We start from the raw sequence: 21,593 nt of genomic DNA on the forward strand, positions 1-21,593 counted from the left end.
ATTGAATCTCCTAAATGCCTTGGCCTGCATGTAATCAGATCTATAGGTGGATCTGTGTGTATTGGGTCATTTGCATGTGGATATCAAGGATGGGCTTTGGTTGAATGCTGCTCTTCATTTGACCTTGGATCTTCACAGCACCTTAAAAATGCATGCTTACGAGCTACAGGGGGTGCGTACAGATATCTAATGGTAGAGTATGTTCACCTCCAAGAAAATGCCCCTCATCTTTTTCTTTGTTTTCCTCACCTTTGAAATAGAGGTAATTTTGCTGTTGAAATGATCTTTTAGTGTCTGCCCAAGAGTCGCATTCTTAATTTCTCTGTCTTGATACAGTAAGTGCACTCTCACCACCTCAAGTCCATGATCTAGTTAAGAAAACTTTCCACTATGTTACTCCTCTTCTGGGATTGTCTCTAATGGCTGAGATTACCATAAGATGGATAAAACATGTAGGTTTGCAAGCATCTTGCTTTGTAGATTTGAACCCCGTGCTTAGAGTGCCCAGAACTATTTGATCTGAGGGCTTCTGGAATACCACTTCAGTATTTGTCTTGCATTTAAATGCGGTGTTAGACTCATGAGAAGTGAACCATCCTAATGTGATAAATGGGCACTTTGTATTTAAATTAAGTCACTAGCTCAAAAGCAAGACGTGCAAGCAGGAAGGAACATACTGTGCGGTGTCTGTGCTTTACGCATGGTTGAGGCAAGCCCCAGTGTCAAAGTCAACAAATTGGGCTTGAAAGCGCTTCTCCAAATGTTAGTTCAGCTAACTGTCTAGGAGCTCTCTGCTTGGGAGTGAAAATGCATCCTTGTTGAATATTGGTGCTGCAACTCTGTGAAATGACAGCTGTCAACAGGAGATGAACGGTAACTGGTTTGTAGCCAGCCATTTGCAACCGCTCTCTCTTTGATGTGTAGAGAAAGGACTGCAGAATTAGCTTGTTTTTTCAAAGATTTGAACTTAGTTTTGCAGTTATTTTGAATGCACCCTTATCCAAAGAATATTGCCCCAGGAAATGCAATGTATTGTTGGACATGCTTCAGTCCTTGTTAGTCCTCTTTGCTGTCAAGGATCTCTGTTAACTGTGCTTAACTCTACATGAATGTGTAGCCTGTTAATTGTTTCAAGTTTAGCTCCTGGAAGAAAAACAATCTTCTAAAGTGTAATTACTCAGGGCTACTTGAAATTCAGGATTTGTTAGGGTTTATCAGTGTGGCAATGGAAACGAGTAAGTTGCTCTTGGAAGTTGATTAGTTGATGCTCTTGATTAGTTTTTTTTTTTTCCTTTTTTTTCCAAGTTTGTCTGGATCACAGCAGTTTCACTTGCTGTGAATCCTTTTGGTTCTGCTCCTTGTTTAGTTATTTACATGAGTGCAAAGTACACAGTGCTTCTATGCCAAAAATGGAAGGTAGTCATGTTATCTTTGTGGAGGTGTCATTTTTTTATCAGTTCATGCTCTGCTTCAGAGTCATGTGATTTTTACCTAATTGAGGTTTGTTTTCTAATTCTTGCTGTATGAAACGTACCATGGACAATGTCTTAAATACAGAGCCATGACATTTTAAAGGCGTGCAAAATGGAAGCAGACCTGAAGTCACTTGCTGCCCTGCCTGCTTTCAACTTTGTCTTTATAAGGTCTTTGAAAACTGATGATACCTTTTGTACAGAACCAGCTTTTCCAGGTTAGCGTAGACCATTAGGTCCTTTGAAATGCATCTCTGCCCAGTAACAAACTGAATGAACCTGTGCTGAGAGATGAGCTGGTACTTGTCTGCCACACCTTGCCTTAATACTTGCTTAGGTTGCAAATAGAAAGGATTGGAGGCTTTTCAGCAGCTTGCAGCAGAGGACAGTGTCCTGGTGATGGGACAGAACTACTAGCACACGGGGCCATGTGTGTTATGTTTGTCCTTGCTTGAAACATCTCAGATTTTCTCCAAGCTGGAAAAGCATGTCTGTCTAATATGGGAAGATACTGGCAGATGAAGACATCACTGAAAGATGATGTCTGCTGCCTTGCTGTGACGTGTGGACTTCAGTCCTAGCAGGGCTAGGTGACTGGCATTTAGGGTGCTGCTAGGTTGGAGGGGCGAAGTTAGTGTGTGGAGCAGCTGGGGCACCTGCTGAGCTGGAGCCCAAGTTACCTGGGTGCCAGAAGTGACTTTTGGGTTGGTCCTTGCCTGTCCTGCCTTGGACCAGCAGAAAAGGAACAGTTTTACAGTGCTACCCCTCAGAAAATGAGTAGCTGGTCAGGTCTGAAACTTGTGCAGGCCCAGCTCTTCTGCTCCTGGGCAGCCTTTCTCAAAGCCTGTCTCTCTTTTGTGCTCCTTTCCTTGTCTTCTCTGCGTTTATGCTGAGGAAGGTGTCACTTCAGAGCTGCAAGAGGTTTGCAGTTTGTCTTATTGCCAAGGGTCTAGCTTGGACAGGAGTTGGTCCTGGGAGGAACCATTTACACGAGGAAATAGCCTAGTCCTCTCCCAGCCCTGAAACAGGCCTGTCTCCTAAAGCAGGTCAGCTCCCTGGTGGGGATTAGTTCTGCTCCGCGGTGTTGCTGTGCTCCCTGCCTGTTCCCTGCTGCTTTATCCTGGTAAACAGTACTCCCATGTTGCCTCCTCTTTGTCCTTGGCAGCTCGGCCCTCTCCCATCCTGCTCTTTTCCCTGCTGAAGTGCCTTTCCCTGCAAGGACTGACAGAGCTGGTGCATAACATGGTGCAGCAGCCTCGGCACGCTGGGGAGCTCCTGTCCCCGCCGAAATGCTGCTCCCACCGCTGAACCCGCCCGGGTCCCGAGAGGCGGCGGCTCCTTTAAACGCCACCGAGGGCGGAAGCGTCGCGCCGAGGCTGCGGTGGGCGGGGCTTGGAGCCGCTTCCGCCCTTTCTCGGCGTCTCGCGAGATCTGGCCCTTCCGCCGCGAGATCCGCCCTTTCGGAGGAGACGCGGCCAAGATGGTGAGTGCGGGCGGTGGGGCCGCCGGCGGCGTTCATCCGCCTCCATCCTCCGCGGCGGCGGCTCCCCGCGGCCCGAGCCGCCGCCGCTGCCCAGGGCGCCACCGCCCCTCCCCTGCGGGGCTGGTTGGCGGCGGGCTGGGCGGTGCGCCGGGGCCACGGGTGCCGCGGCCGGGCTAGGCCTCAGCGAGGCCGGGGCCGGCCCTAGCGGGGCGCCGGGGGCCGGGCGGCCTGGGGAGTGCCGGGGCGGGGGAGGCGGTTGGGGCAGCGCTGCGGGGCGGCCCCGTGCGCGAGGGAAGGGCCGGGCGAGGGGTCTCGGCTCTCCTGACGCCTTCCTTCGCCTCTCCTCCTTCCCCCGCCGCAACCGTCGCTGCAGGCGGAAGTGGAGCAGAAGAAGAAACGAACTTTCCGCAAGTTCACGTACCGCGGGGTGGACCTGGACCAGCTCCTCGACATGTCCTAGTAAGAGCCGCCCGGAGGGCGGGCGCTCGTGCATGGCCGCGGGCTGCTGCGGGCATCCCGCGTCGCCATTGGGTGATGCTGTGTTTAAGCGTAACAGAAATAGCTGGGTAGTTTTGGGTGATTCTGTAGTTTTGTGCCTGGGCAGGTGTAAATCATTTGAAGCCTCTGAGTAGGGGGCACAGTCGGCGCTCTGAGTGGTCCCCGGTTAACTTCATGTGAGCAGAGCTGTCGGCTAAGTCTTTTCTGTGTTTCAGCGAGCAGCTGATGCAGCTGTACAGCGCACGCCAGCGCCGGCGTCTCAACCGGGGCCTGCGCCGCAAGCAGCACTCCTTGCTGAAGCGCTTGCGCAAAGCCAAGAAGGAGGCACCTCCCATGGAGAAGCCAGAGGTGGTGAAGACCCACTTGCGTGACATGATCATCCTCCCTGAGATGGTGGGCAGCATGGTCGGGGTGTACAACGGCAAGACCTTCAACCAGGTGGAGATCAAGGTGAGCCGCAGGGAGAGTCTGGAAGAGCTGTTTGCTGCTGGTGTTCTCCTGCTCTGAGTGTGCGGGAGCGTGTTGGCATCCCAAGCGCTGCTGCTTTACCTTGTTAAAGCCTCATGTAATTGTAATCCTGCCCTGTATTCGAGGAGAGGGGAGCTGAAGTTGGTGCTTGGGTAGCATACGTAAAAGCGTGCTGCACTTCTGAAGGTGGGCTGTTTGCAAAGGAGGTTTATTTAAGGCCTGAAAAAGCTCCAGTGCAGCTTTGAAGAAACTAAGTACGAGCCCTTGGCCCACTGTGAGTGTGCTGCTGGATCAGAGGTGGGCCGGGGAGAGCCAGTTCAGGTGTGTGCTCACCGTGCTTACCTGGCTCGCTGCCCACTCGCGCAGGAGTGGGGTTTCAGCTGAAACAGGATCTCTTAAGATTTCTTGGGAGTGGAATAACAAGTGATGGGGAGCAGGGCGGCGTGACCTGATCCTGATGACAGGATTAAATGGCATCTTCTCCGTGGACTCTTGTTTGCACCTGATACCTAAACCAGCCTGAGAATGTGCTGAAGGACCCTGAAACTCGTGTCTCTTCCCTCCCAGCTGCGCAGTGAGCGCTGCGGAGGCAGGGCCAGCTCTGAGGGAAGTGTCCTTCCTCGTCCCTCCGAACCATCCTCCGGCCGCACGGAAGGGGCAGCGGTTGCTGCTGCTGCAGGAGGCCTGATCCCCGCAGGCAGAGCCCGTTCTACGCGCAGCGTTCTCAGATCAGCTGCGCTGCAACGTGGCTGGAAAAACTGGCTGCGTTTGAGGATTCTGGCAGCACCCAGAGACAGGGGTTAGAGCTGTTCCTGACAGATACAGCTGCGTGGGGCGAACGTTTTGCAGACACGACTCCTGCAGCCTTCCAGTGCTCCCAGGCTGCTCTCACCTCCCTCGCGGCCAGTCAAGTCCCTGTCGCTAATAGCTCTGTCCCTTCTCTTCCAGCCTGAAATGATCGGTCACTACCTGGGAGAGTTTTCCATCACTTACAAGCCAGTGAAGCACGGCCGACCTGGTATTGGTGCCACTCACTCTTCCAGATTCATTCCTCTAAAATAGTCTTGGGAAATGTTTTCTATGTGTAAATAAAGCAATTTCTCCCAACTGTCTTTGTGGAATACTCGTTCTTACTCCTCAGATGCCACTAGCTCAGGTCGGGGGGGTGTAGCCAGGGTAGAGTCACTTAAATCAGCAAGCAAAACACATCAGTCCTGATCTCGATTTCTTCTTTTCCTGAAGATGATTGCAATGATTTCTCTTCTTTTTGGCACTGCCTTTTTTAGGTGGGTTTATCAGATTCATGATGTTCCATATTCTTCATGGGCAAGTGATGAGTGGCAGTTCTGTACATTTAACCTTTACCTATGATACTTCAGTTGACACTTAGAGACCTGGGAATGCGATTAAGTGTCTGCTAGCATCGCTTCATGAAACTTTCTGCAAATGCAAAGAAGCTTTGCTGAGAGTCTGGCACCACAGAAAACTGGGAATCGCAGAGAAGGGATTGCTGGGGTGCACGTCCCTCACGCTCCAGGACCAGCTGCTCTTGTCCTCTCTTCTGTGTGGAGGTTGTAATGGACAGATCACAGGACAGAGAGATTGTAATAATTTTGTGACCTTAAAATGGGGATTTCAAGTTCAGTAGGTGATGGGAGCCTGCCAAGTTCGACTCTCAGAGTCGCTGTCTGGATCACACCGCTGGTGTTGCAGTTCGGGATGGGGGAGGAAGGATTCCCCGGCGCCTTGGCGGAGGCGGCTCTGCTCGCGCCGGAGGGGCGTGCCGAGGTCTCCTTGCGGGCAGGGGAGGGGAGCGTGTCTTGCCAAAGCCACTTCTCAGCTCCTCGAGCGCAGGTGGCCGGTCCCGGTCCCGTCTGGTTGAGGAGGTTCTGGGCTTGGGCGTAGCTGAGTAAAAGTGCCCGCGTGTGCAGAACGCAGCAGTCAGCCGCTTCGTGGCTGCTGAAGGCTTCTGCCAGCGCCGGGGGTGACGGCCTGGCGCGGCTGTCACCGGAGGGGCAGCGGTCAGGGCTGGGGACCCTCTGCGGTCTTTCTAGGTGGAGGAGAAGGCCCGACCCGCTGGCTGCTGCTGGAGCCCGAGTGCGGCATCGTGGCTGGGGGCTGTTCTGCCCTTGGTGCTGGAGGCTCCCAGCCGTGCGCACGGAGGAGGAAGAACAGGAGTAAAGAGGGCCCTGGGCGTGAGAGTGGGGACCGCGTGCCGTGGTCAGCACCGCTGTGGGGGAGCAGGATGGGCCCGCCGGTCCCCTCGGCCAGCAGCCTGCTCCCGGGCGCCCGTGGCAAGCGGTGCCGGTGCCTGCCCGGTCCCCTCGGCCGGCAGCCCGCTCCTGGGCGCCTGCCCGGTCCCCTCGGCCGGCAGCCCGCTCCCGGGCGCCCGCCCGGTCCCCTCGGCCGGCAGCCCGCTCCTGGGTGCCCGCGCTCCCTCGCCTTTGTTAGCCGCGGCGCCTGGCCGGGCGGCTCCGCAGCGGGCTCCCCGCGGCCCGGCTCCTCGGCGGCTCCTCCGGCTTTGTTCTCTCTGCAGCGTCCTGAGAGCTGCCCCCTCCCTCCCGCCCTCCCTCCCGCCTGGCCCGGGCGAGTCGCTTGCCGGGAAGCTCAGGGTCCGGAGCAGTTTGGTGGCTTTGTTCCAGGCAGAGGCTTTGCACCAGCCTCGGCCTCGGGAAGGGCTGGGCAGGGCCCGGCGTTTGCTGCTGCAGCGTCGCTGGGGCAGCAGCGGGTGCTCCAGGTGCGGAGCGAGGCCTCTCGGCCTGCCAGGGAACGACCGCGGGAAACGTCTGCAGCGGCCACGAGGGTCCGGCGGCGCTGCCGGGGGCCGGGGGCTGGGCAGGGCAGGGTGAGCACTCGGTCGTCACCCCTCCCTCCCCACACGTCTCCCCTCCGCGGTGCGGGGAGCCCTGGATGCAGCAGCGTGCTGCCTGTCCGTCCGTCCATCTGTCCCTCTGCCCTGGCAGACCCCCCTCCGGCAGCGCCTCCCTCCCAGCCCCAGGCTGGAGCTTGCAGCCGGCCGGGCCCCGCTGGGTGCCCCCCGGCGCGGGGGTCCCGCTCGCCGGCGGCTCGGGGAAGGTTTGGCCCCCCCCGGGCGGGCACAAAGCGGCCGGATCCTGCAAAGCCCCGCGCGAGGCCCGGGGGGCCGCGGGGCGCCCGGGGGCCCCGGCGGCTGCTGCCACCTAACGGCGGCGGCGGCGGCGGCGGCGGCGGCTGGGCTGGAGCAGCCCCACGCGGGAGGGGCCGCGCGCGGCGGCTGCGCGGCGGCGGCGGCGCGGGATGCGGCTGCATGGGGCTGCTCTGGCTCCTCTCCTTCCTCCACTCCACCTTCTTCGGCGATGAGGTAGCGCGGCCGGGCACCTGCGCCGGGGCCGCTCGCCTCGGCCGCCTCTCTATTTCCCTGCCTCCTTTTTTTTTTTTTTTTTTCCTTCTCCCCTTTTTTTGCCCCCCTCTCACCCCCCCCCCCGCCGCCTCCTTTCTTCCTTCCTTTCTTCCCTGCCTGCGCGCTGCCGACGTGCGCTGCATCGCGAGCGGGGGCTGCGGCGCTGGGCGGGGGGCGGCCGCGGCCGCGCCGGGGGGCTCCGAGCAACCGGGGGGGGGGGGGGCTCCGCGCAGCCGAGAGCCGGCGGTGCCCGCCGGGGTGGGGGGATCCGCGCAGCCTGGGGGGCTCCGCGCAACCGGGGGGCGGCGGTGCCCACTGGGGGGCTGCAGCCAGGGCGGGATGCGCGATGCCGGGGCGGGGGCGGCACCGCCGGGGTGCGGGATGCGGCCGGGCCCCGCGGCGCTCCGTGGGGCGCTGGGGCCCCCCACCGTGGCGCCTGGCCGCGGTGGAGCCACCGTCATGCCCCGGGCCTGTTTCCATCCCCAGGGGTCCCGACCGAGCCCCCCCTCCCCCCCCGAGGCGCCGCCGCCCCCGCCGCGGCGCTTTCCCGCGGCCGAGCCGGTGCCGCCGGGGGCCCCGCGCCGCGGTGCCGGGGGTCCCGCAGGAGCCGCCGCCCCGCCCTCGCCCGCGGCTGCTGGGGCGCGCGTGCACGCGCCGGGGCGCGCGCGGCCGCGGGGTGCTGCAGCGCGCTGCTGGGGGGGGGGGGGAGCGTCCACGCACACATCCGCACCTGTGTTCACACGTGTGCTCGCGCACGATCGCGCGCGTGTTCATGTGTGTGCTCGTGCACGCTCACGCGTTTGTTTGCGCGCGTGCTCGTGCACGTTCACGCGTGCCCGCCGCCGGCGCGCGCTCCCCCGGGGCGGCTTCGCTGGGGCTGGGGCTCCCCCGGGCCGCCTGGGCCACCGGGTCAATTAGCGGCGCTGGTGACAACACGGTGTTTGTTTAAGGTCCCCGGGGGCGCGGGGCCGGCAGCCGCAGCGGCGCGGGGGGGCGCAGATGCGGCTGCTGCCGTCGGCGCGGCTGCAGCCCGGGCTCCCCCGCTGCCGCCCTGGGGGGGCCGCGAGCCCCTTCCCCTGGCGCTGCGGCCGGCCTGGGGGGAGCTGAGCCCCATGTGGGCTGCCCGGGGTGCGCAGCCCCCCAGCTCCGCCGCGCTCTCCCCGGCCAGGCCAGCCCTGGCTCAGGCTGCGCAGTGCAACGGGCAGTGCCACGGGCAGGGCAGGGCAGGGGCACTGCAACGGGCAGAGCAGCGTAACGGGCAGAGCAGCGGGCAGCGCAGTACAACAGGCACTGCACTGGGCAGTGCGATGAGCAGAGCAGCGTAAGGGCAGCGTAAGGGCAGAGGAATGGGCAGTGCAACGGGCAGAGCAGCGCAAATGGCAGTGCAGAGGTGGACGGCGCGGTGCCGCGGGGGGGCGGCGGGCAGCGCGGTGCGGCGGGCAGCGCAGAGGATGACAATGCAGAGTGCAGTGCAGTGCAGTGCAGCGGGCAGCGCTGACGCTGCTTCTCCACCCACTGGTCTCCCGCCTCCGGCCCGCTGGGACCTTGCCGGCCGGATCCGGGGTGGTCTCGTGGCACCGTGGCTGTGCCCCGGCCCTGAACCGCTGCGGCGGGGAGGCCGGCGCAGCACGGAGCAGCGCGGCACGGGCTCCCGAGCCGCAGCCCGGCTCCCCCTTCCCTGGCGCTGTCTAGACGCTTCGCAAACGCAGGTGCCGGAGCGGCAGCCCCTCCCCGCGGGCCGCGCCGCCGCTGCCTTGAGCCCTCCCTGCAAGGGGACCAGGAGTCCAGGAGCTCGGACCTCCCCCCCACACACACACCCTGTTTAGCCCCTGGCCACCCCGGCCCAGGGCAGGGAGCGACTGAGAAGCCAGGCAGGAGGTGCCGGTCTGGGCACCGCCGGCTCCCTGTGCTGCCGCCGGCCTCCCCGCTCAGCAGGCTCAGGGACGGGATCGCCACCGGCGCGTCTGCTGCGCTCGCGAGCCCTGTCGGTATCTGATGGCTGCTCGGGAAGGGCCACGGATCCGCCCGGCTCCGCACCCGCTGCGCTGGCTGTCGCCATAGCAACGGGAGATGGAGACGGGCCGCATCCTGCATCCCGCATCCTGCATCCAACATCACACATCCTGCATCCCACAACCTGCATCCTCCATCCCACATCCTGCATCCTGCATCCTGCACCCCACACCCTGCTCCCTGCATCCCGCATCCAGCATCACACATCCTGCATCCTGTGTCCCTCCTCCCTCCTCCCTGCCTCTCGAGGGGCGGGGGGGGACAGCAGTGCCTGGGGATTCTGGGAGGTGTTTAAAAACTGCCTGTGCAGCCCCTGGGAAACTTGGGCTGGGAAGGGACAAAGGTGGCATTTTGTGGGAGTCGATTGCGGCCGCTCCCCGGGTGGCCATGCCGGAGGGGGCCACCGCCGCCGCCGAGCCCAGGCCGCCGGCGGACGAGGGGCTCTGAGCGGCCCCGGCACCGCGCGGACACGGGGCAGCACAAGCCCTCGGGCGCTCACTTGCGCCAAGCAAGCACAGTGATGGGAGGGAGGTGCCTGGCTGCACCTGCATATGTGTGCACACAGGCATGTGCACATGCATGCACACAGGCGTGCGCACACGCATGCGCATGTATGCACGCACGTGGCTCCGGTGCAGGCAGTGTGGGGCCGTGGCGCACCCCACTGCCAGCCTGGCCTGCTCAGGCCCCGTCCCCACGCACGTGTGCAGCGCCGTGCACGTCCCCCCGCAGTGCGACGGGCAGCTTTGCGCTGGGAGCTGCTCCCGGGCCGGGTCCGAGCCGGGGCCGGGGCCCTGCTGCCCGCGGGAACAAAGCTGGGGAAGATCAGAAAGGGAGGAGAAGCCAAAAGAGAGGCAAAGGGGGAGGGAGCGGGGGGCTGGGGCCGCTGTGGGGCGCCGGGCCGGGGGGCCGGGCGCTGCCGCGGTCCCAGGCGTCCGGCCCTCTCGCCGCCGGCAGGCCCTGGAGGAGCTGAAGATGTCCGGCTCCATCGCCTCGTACGACCAGCTGGTGCGGCAGGTGGAGGCGCTGAAGAAGGAGAACACCCACCTCCGCCGCGAGCTGGAGGACAACTCCAACCACCTCTCCAAGCTGGAAAATGAGACGTCGGACATGAAGGTGAGCCCCGGAGCCGGGGCCACGCGGACCCGGGGCCTCCTCCGGGCCCCGGCGTCCCTCCGACGGCGCCGTGTGTGTCCTAGGAGGTCCTGAAGCACCTGCAGGGCAAGCTGGAGCAGGAGGCGCGGGTCATGGTGTCCTCGGGGCAGACGGAGGTGCTGGACCAGCTGAAAGGTGGGTCGGCAGTCGGGCTCGGGCCCGGGCGCTGGGGAGCGCCGGGGCCGGATTTCCCCTTAACTCTGCCCGCCGCCCCCGCCGTCCCCAGCTCTGCAGATGGACATCAGCAGCCTCTACAACCTCAAGTTCCCGGCGGCGGCCCCGGAGGCGGCCGGCGCCGGGCGCAGCCCCGAGGACAGCCCGCTGCACGCCGCGGCGCCCCGGGGCAAGGACGGCGTCGGGGACCTGAGCCGGGCCACCGTCCGCCTCCTGGAGGAGCTGGACCGCGAGAGGTGACGGCCGCCCCGGCCCCTCCGTCCCGCCGCGCAGGGGGGTCCGGGGCCGGTGCCGAGCCCGCCGGGACGCCCCGCTGACGGGCGCTGCCCCCGCTCCCAGGTGCTTCCTGCTGGGCGAGATCGAGAAGGAGGAGAAGGAGAAGGGCTGGTACTACACGCAGCTGCAGAGCCTCTCCAAGCGCCTGGACGAGCTGCCCCACGTGGAGACGGTGAGGGGGGGCCGCCGCGGGGGCCCCGGCCCGGCCCGGCCCCCCGTCACGCTGCCTCCCGCCCCGCAGTTCTCCATGCAGATGGACCTCATCCGGCAGCAGCTGGAGTTCGAGGCCCAGCACATCCGCTCGCTGATGGAGGAGCGCTTCGGCACGGCCGACGAGATGGTGCAGCGGGCGCAGGTCAGGGCCGCCCGTCCCGTCCCGTCCCGTCCCGTCCCGTCCCCGCTCCGACCGCCGGCCTCCCCCAGCCCTGGGCACCGTCGTCCCCGGCTCTCCCAGCCCTGGGCCCCCTCGTGTCCTGCTCTCCTGGCCCCAGGCACCCCCATCCCTACCTTCCCCCGCCCCGTGCACCCTGCTCCCCGGCCCTGCACGCCGTCGTCCCCGGCTCTCCCAGCCCCGTGCCCGGCTCCCGGCGCTGGGGGGGTCCCGGCCCGTGCTGACGCCCGCCCCGTGTGCACAGATCCGGGCATCCCGGCTGGAGCAGATCGACAAGGAGCTCATGGAGGCTCAGGACAAGGTGCAGCAGGAGCCGCAGGTAAAGGGGCCGGGGCCAAGCCCGGTGCGGGCCGGGGGACGCTGGCCCCGGCTCGGCGGCGGCGGCAGGGCGGGCAGGGGACGGGCGCAGCCGCCCCGGCCCCGCGGGAGCCAGCGGCGCAGCCAGGGCTTTGTGCGGCTCGGGCACCGTGAAATGGGCAGTTGCCATGGAGACCAGAAGTAGGCCATGGCGGGCAGCCGGCGGCCACCTCGGCGCCGCGCATCTGCCGGCAGCCCCGAGCGGGGAGGCATGGCCAACCCCGGTCCTGCTCGGCCAACCCCGGTCCTGCTTGGCCAACCCCAGTCCTGCTCGGCCAACCCCGGTCCTGCAGGGCCAACCCCGGTCCTGCTCGGCCAACCCCGGTCCTGCTCGGCCAACCCCAGTCCTGCAGGGCCAACCCCGGTCCTGCAGGGCCAACCCCAGTCCTGCAGGGCCAACCCAAGGCCTGCTCAGCTAACCCAGGTCCTGCAGGGCCAACCCAGGTCCTGCAGGGCCAACCCCGGTCCTGCTCGGCCAACCCCGGTCCTGCTCGGCCAACCCAAGGCCTGCTCAGCTAACCCAGGTCCTGCTCGGCCAACCCAGGTCCTGCTCGGCCAACCCAGGTCCTGCTCGGCCAACCCCGGTCCTGCAGGGCCAACCCAGGTCCTGCTCGGCCAACCCCGGTCCTGCAGGGCCAACCCAGGTCCTGCTCGGCCAACCCCGGTCCTGCTCGGCCAACCCAGGTCCTGCTCGGCCAACCCCGGTCCTGCTCGGCCAACCCAAGGCCTGCTCGGCCAACCTACGTCCTGCTTGGCCAACCCCGGTCCTGCTCGGCCAACCCAGGTCCTGCAGGGCCAACCCCGGTCCTGCTCGGCCAACCTACGTCCTGCTCGGCCAACCCCGGTCCTGCTCGGCCAACCCTGGTCCTGCAGGGCCAACCCCGGTCCTGCTCGGCCAACCCAGGTCCTGCAGGGCCAACACCGGTCCTGCTTGGCCAACCCAGGTCCTGCTCAGCCAACCCCGGTCCTGCTCGGCCAACCCAAGGCCTGCTCGGCCAACCTACGTCCTGCTTGGCCAACACCGGTCCTGCTTGGCCAACCCAGGTCCTGCTCAGCCAACCCCGGTCCTGCTCGGCCAACCCAAGGCCTGCTCGGCCAACCTACGTCCTGCTTGGCCAACTCCGGTCCTGCTCGGCCAACCCAGGTCCTGCAGGGCCAACCTGGTCCTGCTCGGCCAACCCCAGTCCTGCTTGACCAACCATGGATCTGCAGGGCCAACCCAGGTCCTGCTCGGCCAACCCGGTCCTGCATGGCCGCTCCATCACTCCCTAGTCCCACATGGCCCCTCCGTTGCCCCCACGTCCCCTCCATCCCCCCGTGTCCCGCATGGCCCCCCACGTCCCCTCCGTTGTCCCGCAAGGCCCCGCCGTCACCCCTGTCGCCCGCCCGCCCGAGCTCCGACGCCGTCCCCGCTTCCCCCCCGCGCTCTGCCCTTCTCACGCACGTTTTCGTGGCAGCGCTCGCTGCTCACCCCGGTTTGAGCTTAAAAATACGTCTGCGGCGTTTAAGGAAGTAGCAATTGAGAAACGCCGCAGAAGGCAGCGGCGCAGCTCGGGCCGCGCGGCGCAGCCGGCGCGCGGGGAAGGCGGCACGAGCCCGCCGGGGGCCGGGGCCGCCACGAGCCCCCCGGGGCCGGGGGCGGCCGCGCTGCAACGTGGCCCCGCTCGCCCCGTCCTCCGCAGCTCTGCGGGAAGCTGCCGGGCGCGGAGGAGGACGGCAGCCTCGACGTCCCGACCCATCCCGAGGACGGGGGCGGCAGCCTGGGCAACAGCAAGGTAGGAGCCGTCCGTGCCGGGCGCCGGAGCCGGGACGCGGCCCGGCCCTGCGGCGTCACCCCGGCTGCCTGGCCCCCAGGTGGAGGTGGTCTTCTGGCTCCTGTCCATGCTGGCGACGCGGGACAAGGACGACATGTCCCGCACGCTGCTGGCCATGTCGAGCTCGCAGGAGAGCTGCCTGGCCATGCGCAAGTCGGGCTGCCTGCCCCTGCTCATCCAGATCCTGCACGACACGGACCGGGAGCCGGGGCCCCCCGAGAGCCCCGCCGGCGCCAAGGACGCCCGCATGCGGGCCAACGCCGCCCTGCACAACATCGTCTTCTCGCAGCCCGACGAGGGCCAGGCCAAGAAGGAGATGCGGGTGCTGCACGTGCTGGAGCAGATCCGCTCCTACTCGGAGACCTGCTGGGACTGGCTGCAGATGCAGAGCCGCGACGGCGGCAAGGGCCCGGAGGGCGGCGCGGGTACGGGGCGAGCGGGGTGCCGGCGCCGGCAGGCGTGCGCAGGCGTGTGCGTGCGTGCGTGGGATCGCGCCCTGCGGTGTGCGCGTGGCTGCATGTCCGTGCATGCAGCACGTGGAGGAAGCGGGAGCTGGAGGGGAGCGATCTGCTCCTGCTCGGCCCCACGAGCCCTCAGGACCCCCCCGTCCTTGCCGGGGCAGGGAGGGGCCGGGCTGGCCCCGGGCGCGCGGCCCCCCTCACCCCCGCTCCCCCCGCAGCGCCGGTGCCCATCGAGCCCCAGATCTGCCAGGCCACCTGCGCCATCATGAAGCTCTCCTTCGACGAGGAGTACCGGCGCGCCATGAACGAGCTGGGTGAGCAGGGGCGCCCGGGAGCGGGCGCGGGGCTCCCTCCCCATCCCCGTCCCTGCACGGCACGGCGGGAGGCCTCGGGGCTGCAGGTGCCCCCCGGCCGCGTCCACCGTGCCCTGCATCTCTGCCCCTCGTGGCTGGTGCACAGGCGGTGGCACTGGGGAGGTGTCCGTGCCCGTGTCACCCCCTGCCCCGTGCCGTCCCCCCAGGTGGGCTGCAGGCAGTGGCCGAGCTGCTGCAGGTGGACTACGAGATGCACAAGATGACGAGCGACCCACTGAACCTGGCGCTGAGGCGCTACGCGGGGATGGCCCTCACCAACCTCACCTTCGGCGACGTGGTCAACAAGGTCCGGGGGGCCGGGGAGGGGGCGGCGGGGCCGGGAGCGGGTCCGTGGCTTGGATGCTCACGCCGCTTACCCTCCCCGCAGGCGACGCTGTGCTCCCGCCGCGGCTGCATGGAGGCCATCGTGGCCCAGCTGGCCTCCGACAGCGAGGAGCTGCACCAGGTGGGTGGACTCAGGTGGAGACGGGCGTGAGGACGGGGACAGGCCGTGCACCCCACCCCGGGGACGCCCTGAGGTCCTGCTTCTGCTGGGATGCCTGGGAGAGCCCCGGGGTGCCGGATTGCCCATGCACTGGCTCTGCCCTTCCAGGTGGTGTCCAGCATCCTGAGGAACCTCTCCTGGCGGGCCGACATCAACAGCAAGAAGGTGCTGCGGGAGGTGGGCAGCGTGACGGGGCTGACGCAGTGCGCGCTGCACGCCACCAAGGTGAGCGCGGGGCGCGCGGGGCCCCTCCGCAGCGGGGCGAGGGGGCTGCGGCACCGAGGCTGACGAGGACCTGTCCTCGGGCAGGAGTCGACGCTCAAGAGCGTCCTCAGCGCGCTCTGGAACCTGTCGGCGCACAGCACGGAGAACAAAGCTGCCATCTGCGTGGTGGAGGGAGCCCTGGGCTTCCTGGTGAGCACCCTCACCTACAAGTGCCAGAGCAACTCGCTGGCCATCATCGAGAGCGGGGGTGGCATCCTCAGGAACGTGTCCAGCCTCATCGCCACGCGTGAGGACTACAGGTGAGGGTGGCAGGAGGAGCTGCCTCTGCAGCCAGCAAGCCCACCCAAGGGTGCTCCTGGGGTGTGTCCTGGTCCCTCGTCCCATGCATGGTCCCTCCTGCCCCTTGCTAGAAGAGGTCCAGCTGGCTTGGAGCACCTCGTCTCTGGGGATGCAGAGCAGCAAGAAGGACAGTGATGTGGTCCCCACTGGGGCATACCACGCACATCCGTTTCATCTAGGGTGTGGGGGACCTAGGTGTCCTGCCACTGCCCTGAGCTGCGGCTCGGCCACCATCTCCCTCCCCTGTGCTCGCTTCTGCCTGAGCAGTGGGGCTCACGGCCGGGTGGTCCGTGTCTCGCAGGCAGGTGCTCCGGGACCACAACTGCCTGCAGACGCTGCTGCAGCACCTGCGGTCGCACAGCCTCACCATCGTGAGCAACGCCTGCGGCACGCTCTGGAACCTCTCCGCCCGCAGCCCCAAGGACCAGGAGCTGCTCTGGGACCTGGGGGCCGTCAGCATGCTGCGCAACCTCATCCACTCCAAGCACAAGATGATCGCCATGGGCAGCGCCGCTGCCCTCCGCAACCTGCTCACCAACCGGCCCCCCAAGTACAAGGATGCCACCGTCATCTCCCCAGGCTCCTGCATGCCTTCCCTCTACATGAGGAAGCAGAAGGCTCTGGAGGCCGAGCTGGATGCGAAGCACTTGGCCGAGACCTTTGACACCATGGAGAAGCAGAGCCTGAAGAGCCAGAGCGTGAAGAAGCCGATGCGGCACATGGAGAGCCTCGTGAAGGACTACGCCTCTGACTCCGGCTGCTTTGATGATGATGAAGTGCCCAACGTCTCGACCGGAGTGGAGACGGGCAACACCTCTGTCCTCTCCATGTTCCTCAATTCCTCCTTCCTCCAAGGCCAGGCCCTGCCTCGGGCTCTTGCACAGAGGAGGTGTCCGGAGCCAGAGAAGGACACCAGCAGCAAGCCGGCCGAGCCCAAGAAACCACCGTTGCCAGAGGATGATGTTTCCCTGGCTGCCGAGAAGCTGGCCAACAAGATCTCCAGCACGGTAGCCAAGATCGACAAGCTGGTGGAAGACATCTCCACCATGCACACGTCCTCAGATGACAGCTTCAGCCTCAGCTCCGAGGACCACTGCCTGGACTGGCAGTACGGCACCGAGGAGGCGCACGAGGCGCGCGCCCAGTCCTGCTCGCCGTGCCGCCTCTCGGACACCAGCGGCTTCGTGAAGCGGGAGAACCTGAGCCGGGCACACACGCTGCTGCGGCTGAAGACGGCCTACACCAGCCTGTCCAACGACAGCCTCAACAGCGGCAGCACCAGCGACGGCTACTGCACCAAGGAGCACATGAAGCCCTGCACCCGAGCCCCCTTCCTCGACTACCGCGAGGAGCTGCAGCGGTACCAGAAGCGCCCCAGCAGGCTTGACCTCAAGAAACATCCTCAGCAACAAGCCCGAGCGCATTGAGCCACCCACACTCAAGGGCAAAGACCCAGGGGAGCCAGACAAGCCGGAGCAGAGAGACCTGCCCGAAAGGGCCAAAAAGACGGTGACTTTCCCCAGTCCCAAGGCACTGGACAAGGAGTCCGAATGGAAGAAGGATGTGGGCAGCAAGCTTTCATCCGACCCGCAGGTCCACACGATCAAACTCTCCCCGTCCTACCCAGCACATTCCCCTGCTTGAGAACCTGGCCAAGAGCAGCTCGGCTGCGAGTGCTGGGGGGCTGGCCGGCACTGGCCACCACCCCTCGCTCCTGGGCAGAAAGCAAGCCTGGCTGCCCCCTGTGCTTCTGCAGACATCCGAGACCCTCAGCAAGATCCCGGAGAAGCTGTCTGCCCACCCGCCAACCACGGCGGAGCAGGAGTCGGTGCAGAAGTACTCAGTGGAGGACACCCCAATCTGCTTCTCCCGGTGCAGCTCACTCTCCTCCCTTTCCTCGGCTGACAACGTCCTGGACGGGCAGAGCCACAGCGAGAACGACATCGATAGTGACTCCTCTCTGGAGATCATTGAGATGGAGGAAGGGGAGGGGGAGCCTGAGGATGGGAGACAGGAGAAGGAGAAGGCAGTAGATCAAGGCCCAACCACACCAGTCGGGATTTCCCAGCCCATCACAATCCCCTTCCAGAAGCGTGACAAGGTCTTCTTGCGGGAGTCATCCCCATCACGCCACGAGGACCTCACACCCTCAAGCTCATCAGAGAACTACATCCAGGACACGCCGCTGGTGATGAGCCGGTGCAGCTCCGTCAGCTCCCTGGGCAGCTTCGAGAGCCCGTCCATCGCCAGCTCCATCCAGAGTGACCCTTGCAGCGAGATGATCAGCGGCACCATCAGTCCCAGTGAGCTGCCCGACAGCCCCGGGCAGACCATGCCACCCAGCCGCAGCAAGACACCCCTCTTTGAGCTGGGGTGCCAGCCGGAGAAGGAGACCAGCCAGTTCAACATCCAGTGGGAGAACAATGTCAAGAAGTTCATGGAGATCACTGACTTCAAGGAGCGCTTCCAGCTGCCCCAGGACCTGGACTCCATGGTCTACTTTACGGTGGAGAAACCCAACGAGAACTTCTCCTGCGCTTCCAGCCTCAGTGCCCTGCCGCTCCACGAGCACTATGTCCAGAAAGACGTGGAGCTCAAGCTGATGCCCACCTTTCCGGAGAAGAACAGCCTGAACTTTGCGGCTCATGAGAAGCGGGACGACAGGCGGGAGGAGCGGTACCTGGAGGGCAGGAGGCGGGCGGACCGCCTGGAGCCCAACTCCGACGAGGACATCGAGATCCTGAAGGAGTGCATCAACTCCGCCATGCCCTCCCGCTTCCGCAAGGTGAAGACGTCCCTGCTTTCCGGCCAGGTGCTGCACCCGCAGACCAAGAAGGCCGTGCACGTGCCCGTCTACATGCTGGTGCCCGCCCCCTCGCACCCCGGCGTCCCCAGGCACCTGCGAGCCTCCGCCCGGGACCTCTTCCAGGACGACGACTCCTTCACCGACTCGGCGGACGGCACCCCCGTCAACTTCTCCAGCGCCGCCTCGCTGAGCGACGAGACCCTCCGCTACCCCACCAAGGAGGAGGCCGAGCACCAGCACGGCCCCGCGAGGAGGCCGGAGAGGAGGGAGGCGGCGGCGGCGCCGCCCGGGGGGGCGCAGCCGGGCCGAGGGGCGCCGGGAGCCAGGGAGCGCCGGCGGCGCGGCGGGGAAGAGGTCCTCCTCGAGCGGCTCCACGCCGACCCGCGGGAGCTCAGCCTGCAAGCCCGCGGCAGGCTCGAGCGGGGCCGGCGCGACGCGGCCGGGCAGGGGCCACGGCGCGGAGGCCAAGCGGGGGCCGGCCGCCCTCCAAGAGCGGCGCGGAGCCCGGAGCTGGACGTGGGGGAGGACCGGCAGCCCCGGGCCTCGTCCCGGCGCCGGCGCCGGCGGGCAGGAGGCTCCCCGCGGGGGACGGCGGCCGCGGCGGCGTGGCCTTCCAGTCCCTGTGCCACACCACGCCGACGGAGGAGGCCGTCTACTGCTTCTACGAGCACGACTCCGACGAGCCGCCGGAGGCCGGGAAGGACGCGCCGGGCGGGAGAGCCCGGCCCGGCCGGGTGCCACGCAGCGAGCGCCGCGGCGGCTCCGTCTCCCGGCGGGAGCCCGAGCCCAGCGGCCGGCAGGCGCCCGCCAAGGTGAAGGCGGCTGCCAAGCTGCAGCACAACCTCATCGCGGACGAGACGCCGCCGTGCTACTCGCTGAGCTCCTCCGTGAGCTCCCTGAGCGACGCCGACCCCTCCGACGGCGAGGGCCGGGCGCAGCCCTACGGCAAAGCCGCCCGGCCGCGGGCCGGCGGGGCGCCGGGGCAGGCGCGGGGCAGCTCCCCCGCGCGCGCGCAGCCTCAACTCCGAGGACGACCTGCTGCAGAAGTGCATCGGCTCGGCCATGCCCACGCGGCGGCGGCTCCCGGCGCGGCGGCGCACCGCCGAGCGCAAGCAGAAGCTCAAGGTCTCCAGCGCCAAGAGCCTCGGCGGGAGGGGAGCGGACGGCCGAGGCCAGGCACCGCCCCGCCGAGGACGCCGGCTCCGACCGCGGCTCCGACCTGGACAGCGTGGAGTGGAAAGCCATCCAGGAGGGCGCCAACTCCATCGTCACCTGGCTGCACCAGGCCGCGGCGTCCCTGTCGCGGGAGCCCTCCTCCGAGTCGGACTCCATCCTCTCCTTCGTGTCGGGGCTCTCGGTCGGCTCCACCCTGCAGCTCTCCCTGGAGCGGACGGAGAAGAAACGGGCCGCGGCGGCGGCGGCGGCGGGGGCCGAGAAGAGAGAGCGTGCCAAGGGCCCCGCGGAGGGGAGGAAGGCGCCGGAGGCCCGGGCCGCGGGCGGCAGGAGCGCCGGGGCGGCCAGGAGCCCGGCGCCGCAGAAGCCGATGCCGAACCTGCCCGTGGTTTTCCGCGGCAGGACCGTGATCTACATGCCCAGCCTGGCCAAGGAGGCGCCCAGCCCGCGGTCCACCCCGAAGAAAAGCGCCGCGGCGAAGCCCGAGGCGCCGGCCAAGAACCTCTCGCTGAGCCAGCAGCGGTCGCGGAGCCTGCACCGGCTGGGGAAGGCCCCGGAGCCGGGCGAGCTGGCGCTGCCGCAGCGCAGCACCACGCGCCGCCCGCCCGCCTGGGCAAGGGGCCGCCGTCCTCGGGCTCCTCCCGCACCTCCACGCCGTCGCAGCCCGCGCCGCGGAAGCTGCCGGCGCCCTCGCAGGGCCCCGCGCCGGGCGCCAAGGCGGGCGGCAGCTCCCCGCCGGCCAGAGCGCCGGCGCCCAAGTCCCCGGCGCCCAGGCAGCACAAGACGCAGAAGTCGCCCGTGCGCATCCCCTTCATGCAGAAGCCCAGCAGGAAGGCGCTGCCGGGCCGCGGGCCGCTGCCGGCGCTGGAGGAGCGGGCGGGCAGCGCCAAGCTGCGCGGCGGCGGCGGGGGGCCGCGGGGGTGCCGCCGGCCGGCCGGCTCGACCTGGTGCGCGTGGCGTCGGCACGCTCCAGCGGCAGCGACTCGGACCGCTCCGGCTTCCTGCGCCAGCTCACCTTCATCAAGGAGTCGTCCAGCCTGCTGCTGCGGCACCGCGCCGAGCTGGCGCCGGCCGCCGGCGCCTCGCCGCCGCGCAGCCCGCGCCGCCCTGCCCGCCGTCTTCCTCTGCTCGTCCCCGCTGCGAGGAGCTCAAGGCGGCCAGGGCGGCATCGGCGGCGCCCGGCCCGCGGCCCCCGCGGCCCCCGCGGCTCAGCCCGGCGGCAAAGCGCCCGCCAGCACCAAGGCTCCCCGGAGAACCAGCTCGGAGAGCCCGTCCCGGCTGCCGGTGAAGAGCGGCGCCGCCGCCGCCGCGCCCGAGCCCTTCAAGAGGTACTCGTCCTCGCCCAACATCAGCGTGGCCCGGCGGGCCGGCAGCCCCTGCTCCGTGCTCTCCGCCGGCTCCGAGCCCGCGGCGGCGCCGCGGCGGTGGCGCCGGCCCGAGGAAAGCGCCGCGGCGCCGGCGGAGAAGCCGCTGCCGGCGAAGGGGACCTGGCGGCGGATCCGGGACGAAGACATCCCGCACATCCTCAAGAGCACGCTGCCGTCCTCGGCGCTGCCGCTGGCCAGCGCCGCGGAGGAGGAGGAGGAGGAGGATGCGGCGAGCCCCGGCGGCCCGAGGAAGACCAGCGACGCCGTGGTGCAGACCGAGGACTTCGCCGCCGCCAAGACCAACTCCAGCACCTCGCCCACGCTGGAGAGCCGAGCGGGGCCCGAGCGTGGCCGCGCCGCCGGCGCCGCCCAGGGCCTGGCCCCCGCCAAGGGCCCCCTGCCCATCTTCGGCCACGAGCCCGCGGCCGGCGGCAGCTTCCCCGGCAGCCGGCACGGCTCCCCCAGCCGAGCCGCCCGCGTCACCCCCTTCAACTACGTCCCCAGCCCCATGGCCGTGGCCGTGGTGGCCGACAAGCCGGTGGAGAAAATCCAGGCTTAAGCAGCTGCTGCAGATGATAAACCAGCTCCACGCGGGCGCCCGCATCCCGCGCCGCTGGAGCGGGAAGAGCCCGGGAGCCGCAGCGCCGACCCCGTCCGCCCGTGTGAGCCGCCGGCCGGGACTGGTCCCACGGGAAGGGGACGCGGGACGGCTGGAGAGCGGCAGGGACCCACGTCCCCCCCCCCCCCCCCCCCCCCCCCCCCGCCGGCAGCTTGTCGCAAACCTGCGGCCGCTACCAGGATGCTGGAGCGAGCGGGATGGTTTTGCAGCAGCACCACGTCCCGGTGGAGGCTGCAGTGCTGCTGGCACCGGGAGCCTCCCCCTT

At 67.0% G+C, this 21,593-nt stretch overlaps 2 protein-coding genes across 2 annotated transcripts; both read left to right on the forward strand.

Moving 5' to 3' along the window:
* Positions 1–2,717: 2,717 nt before the first annotated feature.
* On the forward strand, positions 2,718–5,028 carry RPS15 (ribosomal protein S15). Its single transcript, XM_062596159.1, has 4 exons — positions 2,718–2,955; positions 3,329–3,414; positions 3,669–3,903; positions 4,870–5,028. The coding sequence occupies exons 1-4, from the start codon at positions 2,953–2,955 to the stop codon at positions 4,981–4,983; spliced, it is 438 nt and encodes a 145-aa protein (XP_062452143.1). The 5' UTR covers positions 2,718–2,952; the 3' UTR covers positions 4,984–5,028.
* Positions 5,029–10,288: 5,260 nt separating this feature from the next.
* APC2 (APC regulator of WNT signaling pathway 2) lies at positions 10,289–21,355 on the forward strand. Its single transcript, XM_062596562.1, is given in 23 exon segments — positions 10,289–10,429; positions 10,513–10,603; positions 10,695–10,878; positions 10,982–11,090; positions 11,160–11,273; positions 11,554–11,628; positions 13,349–13,441; positions 13,521–13,905; positions 14,160–14,255; positions 14,462–14,601; positions 14,683–14,760; positions 14,908–15,024; positions 15,109–15,323; positions 15,665–16,781; positions 16,921–16,986; positions 16,988–18,250; positions 18,293–18,685; positions 18,787–19,151; positions 19,186–19,257; positions 19,289–19,937; positions 19,940–20,263; positions 20,266–20,430; positions 20,432–21,355. Coding segments are annotated over 23 exon segments (7,089 nt in total). The 3' UTR covers positions 21,269–21,355.
* The last annotated feature ends 238 nt before the right edge of the window (positions 21,356–21,593 follow it).

Source organism: Rhea pennata, chromosome 27 (genome assembly GCF_028389875.1).
Source record: "Rhea pennata isolate bPtePen1 chromosome 27, bPtePen1.pri, whole genome shotgun sequence".
Lineage (NCBI taxonomy): Eukaryota > Metazoa > Chordata > Aves > Rheiformes > Rheidae > Rhea > Rhea pennata.

Excerpts from the sequence above, each read along its gene's own strand:
- RPS15 (XM_062596159.1), top strand. Across the intron at positions 3,415-3,668 it reads CAGCTCCTCGACATGTCCTA|CGAGCAGCTGATGCAGCTGT; the intron begins GTAAGAGCCGCC and ends TCTGTGTTTCAG. Across the intron at positions 3,904-4,869 it reads TCAACCAGGTGGAGATCAAG|CCTGAAATGATCGGTCACTA; the intron begins GTGAGCCGCAGG and ends CTTCTCTTCCAG.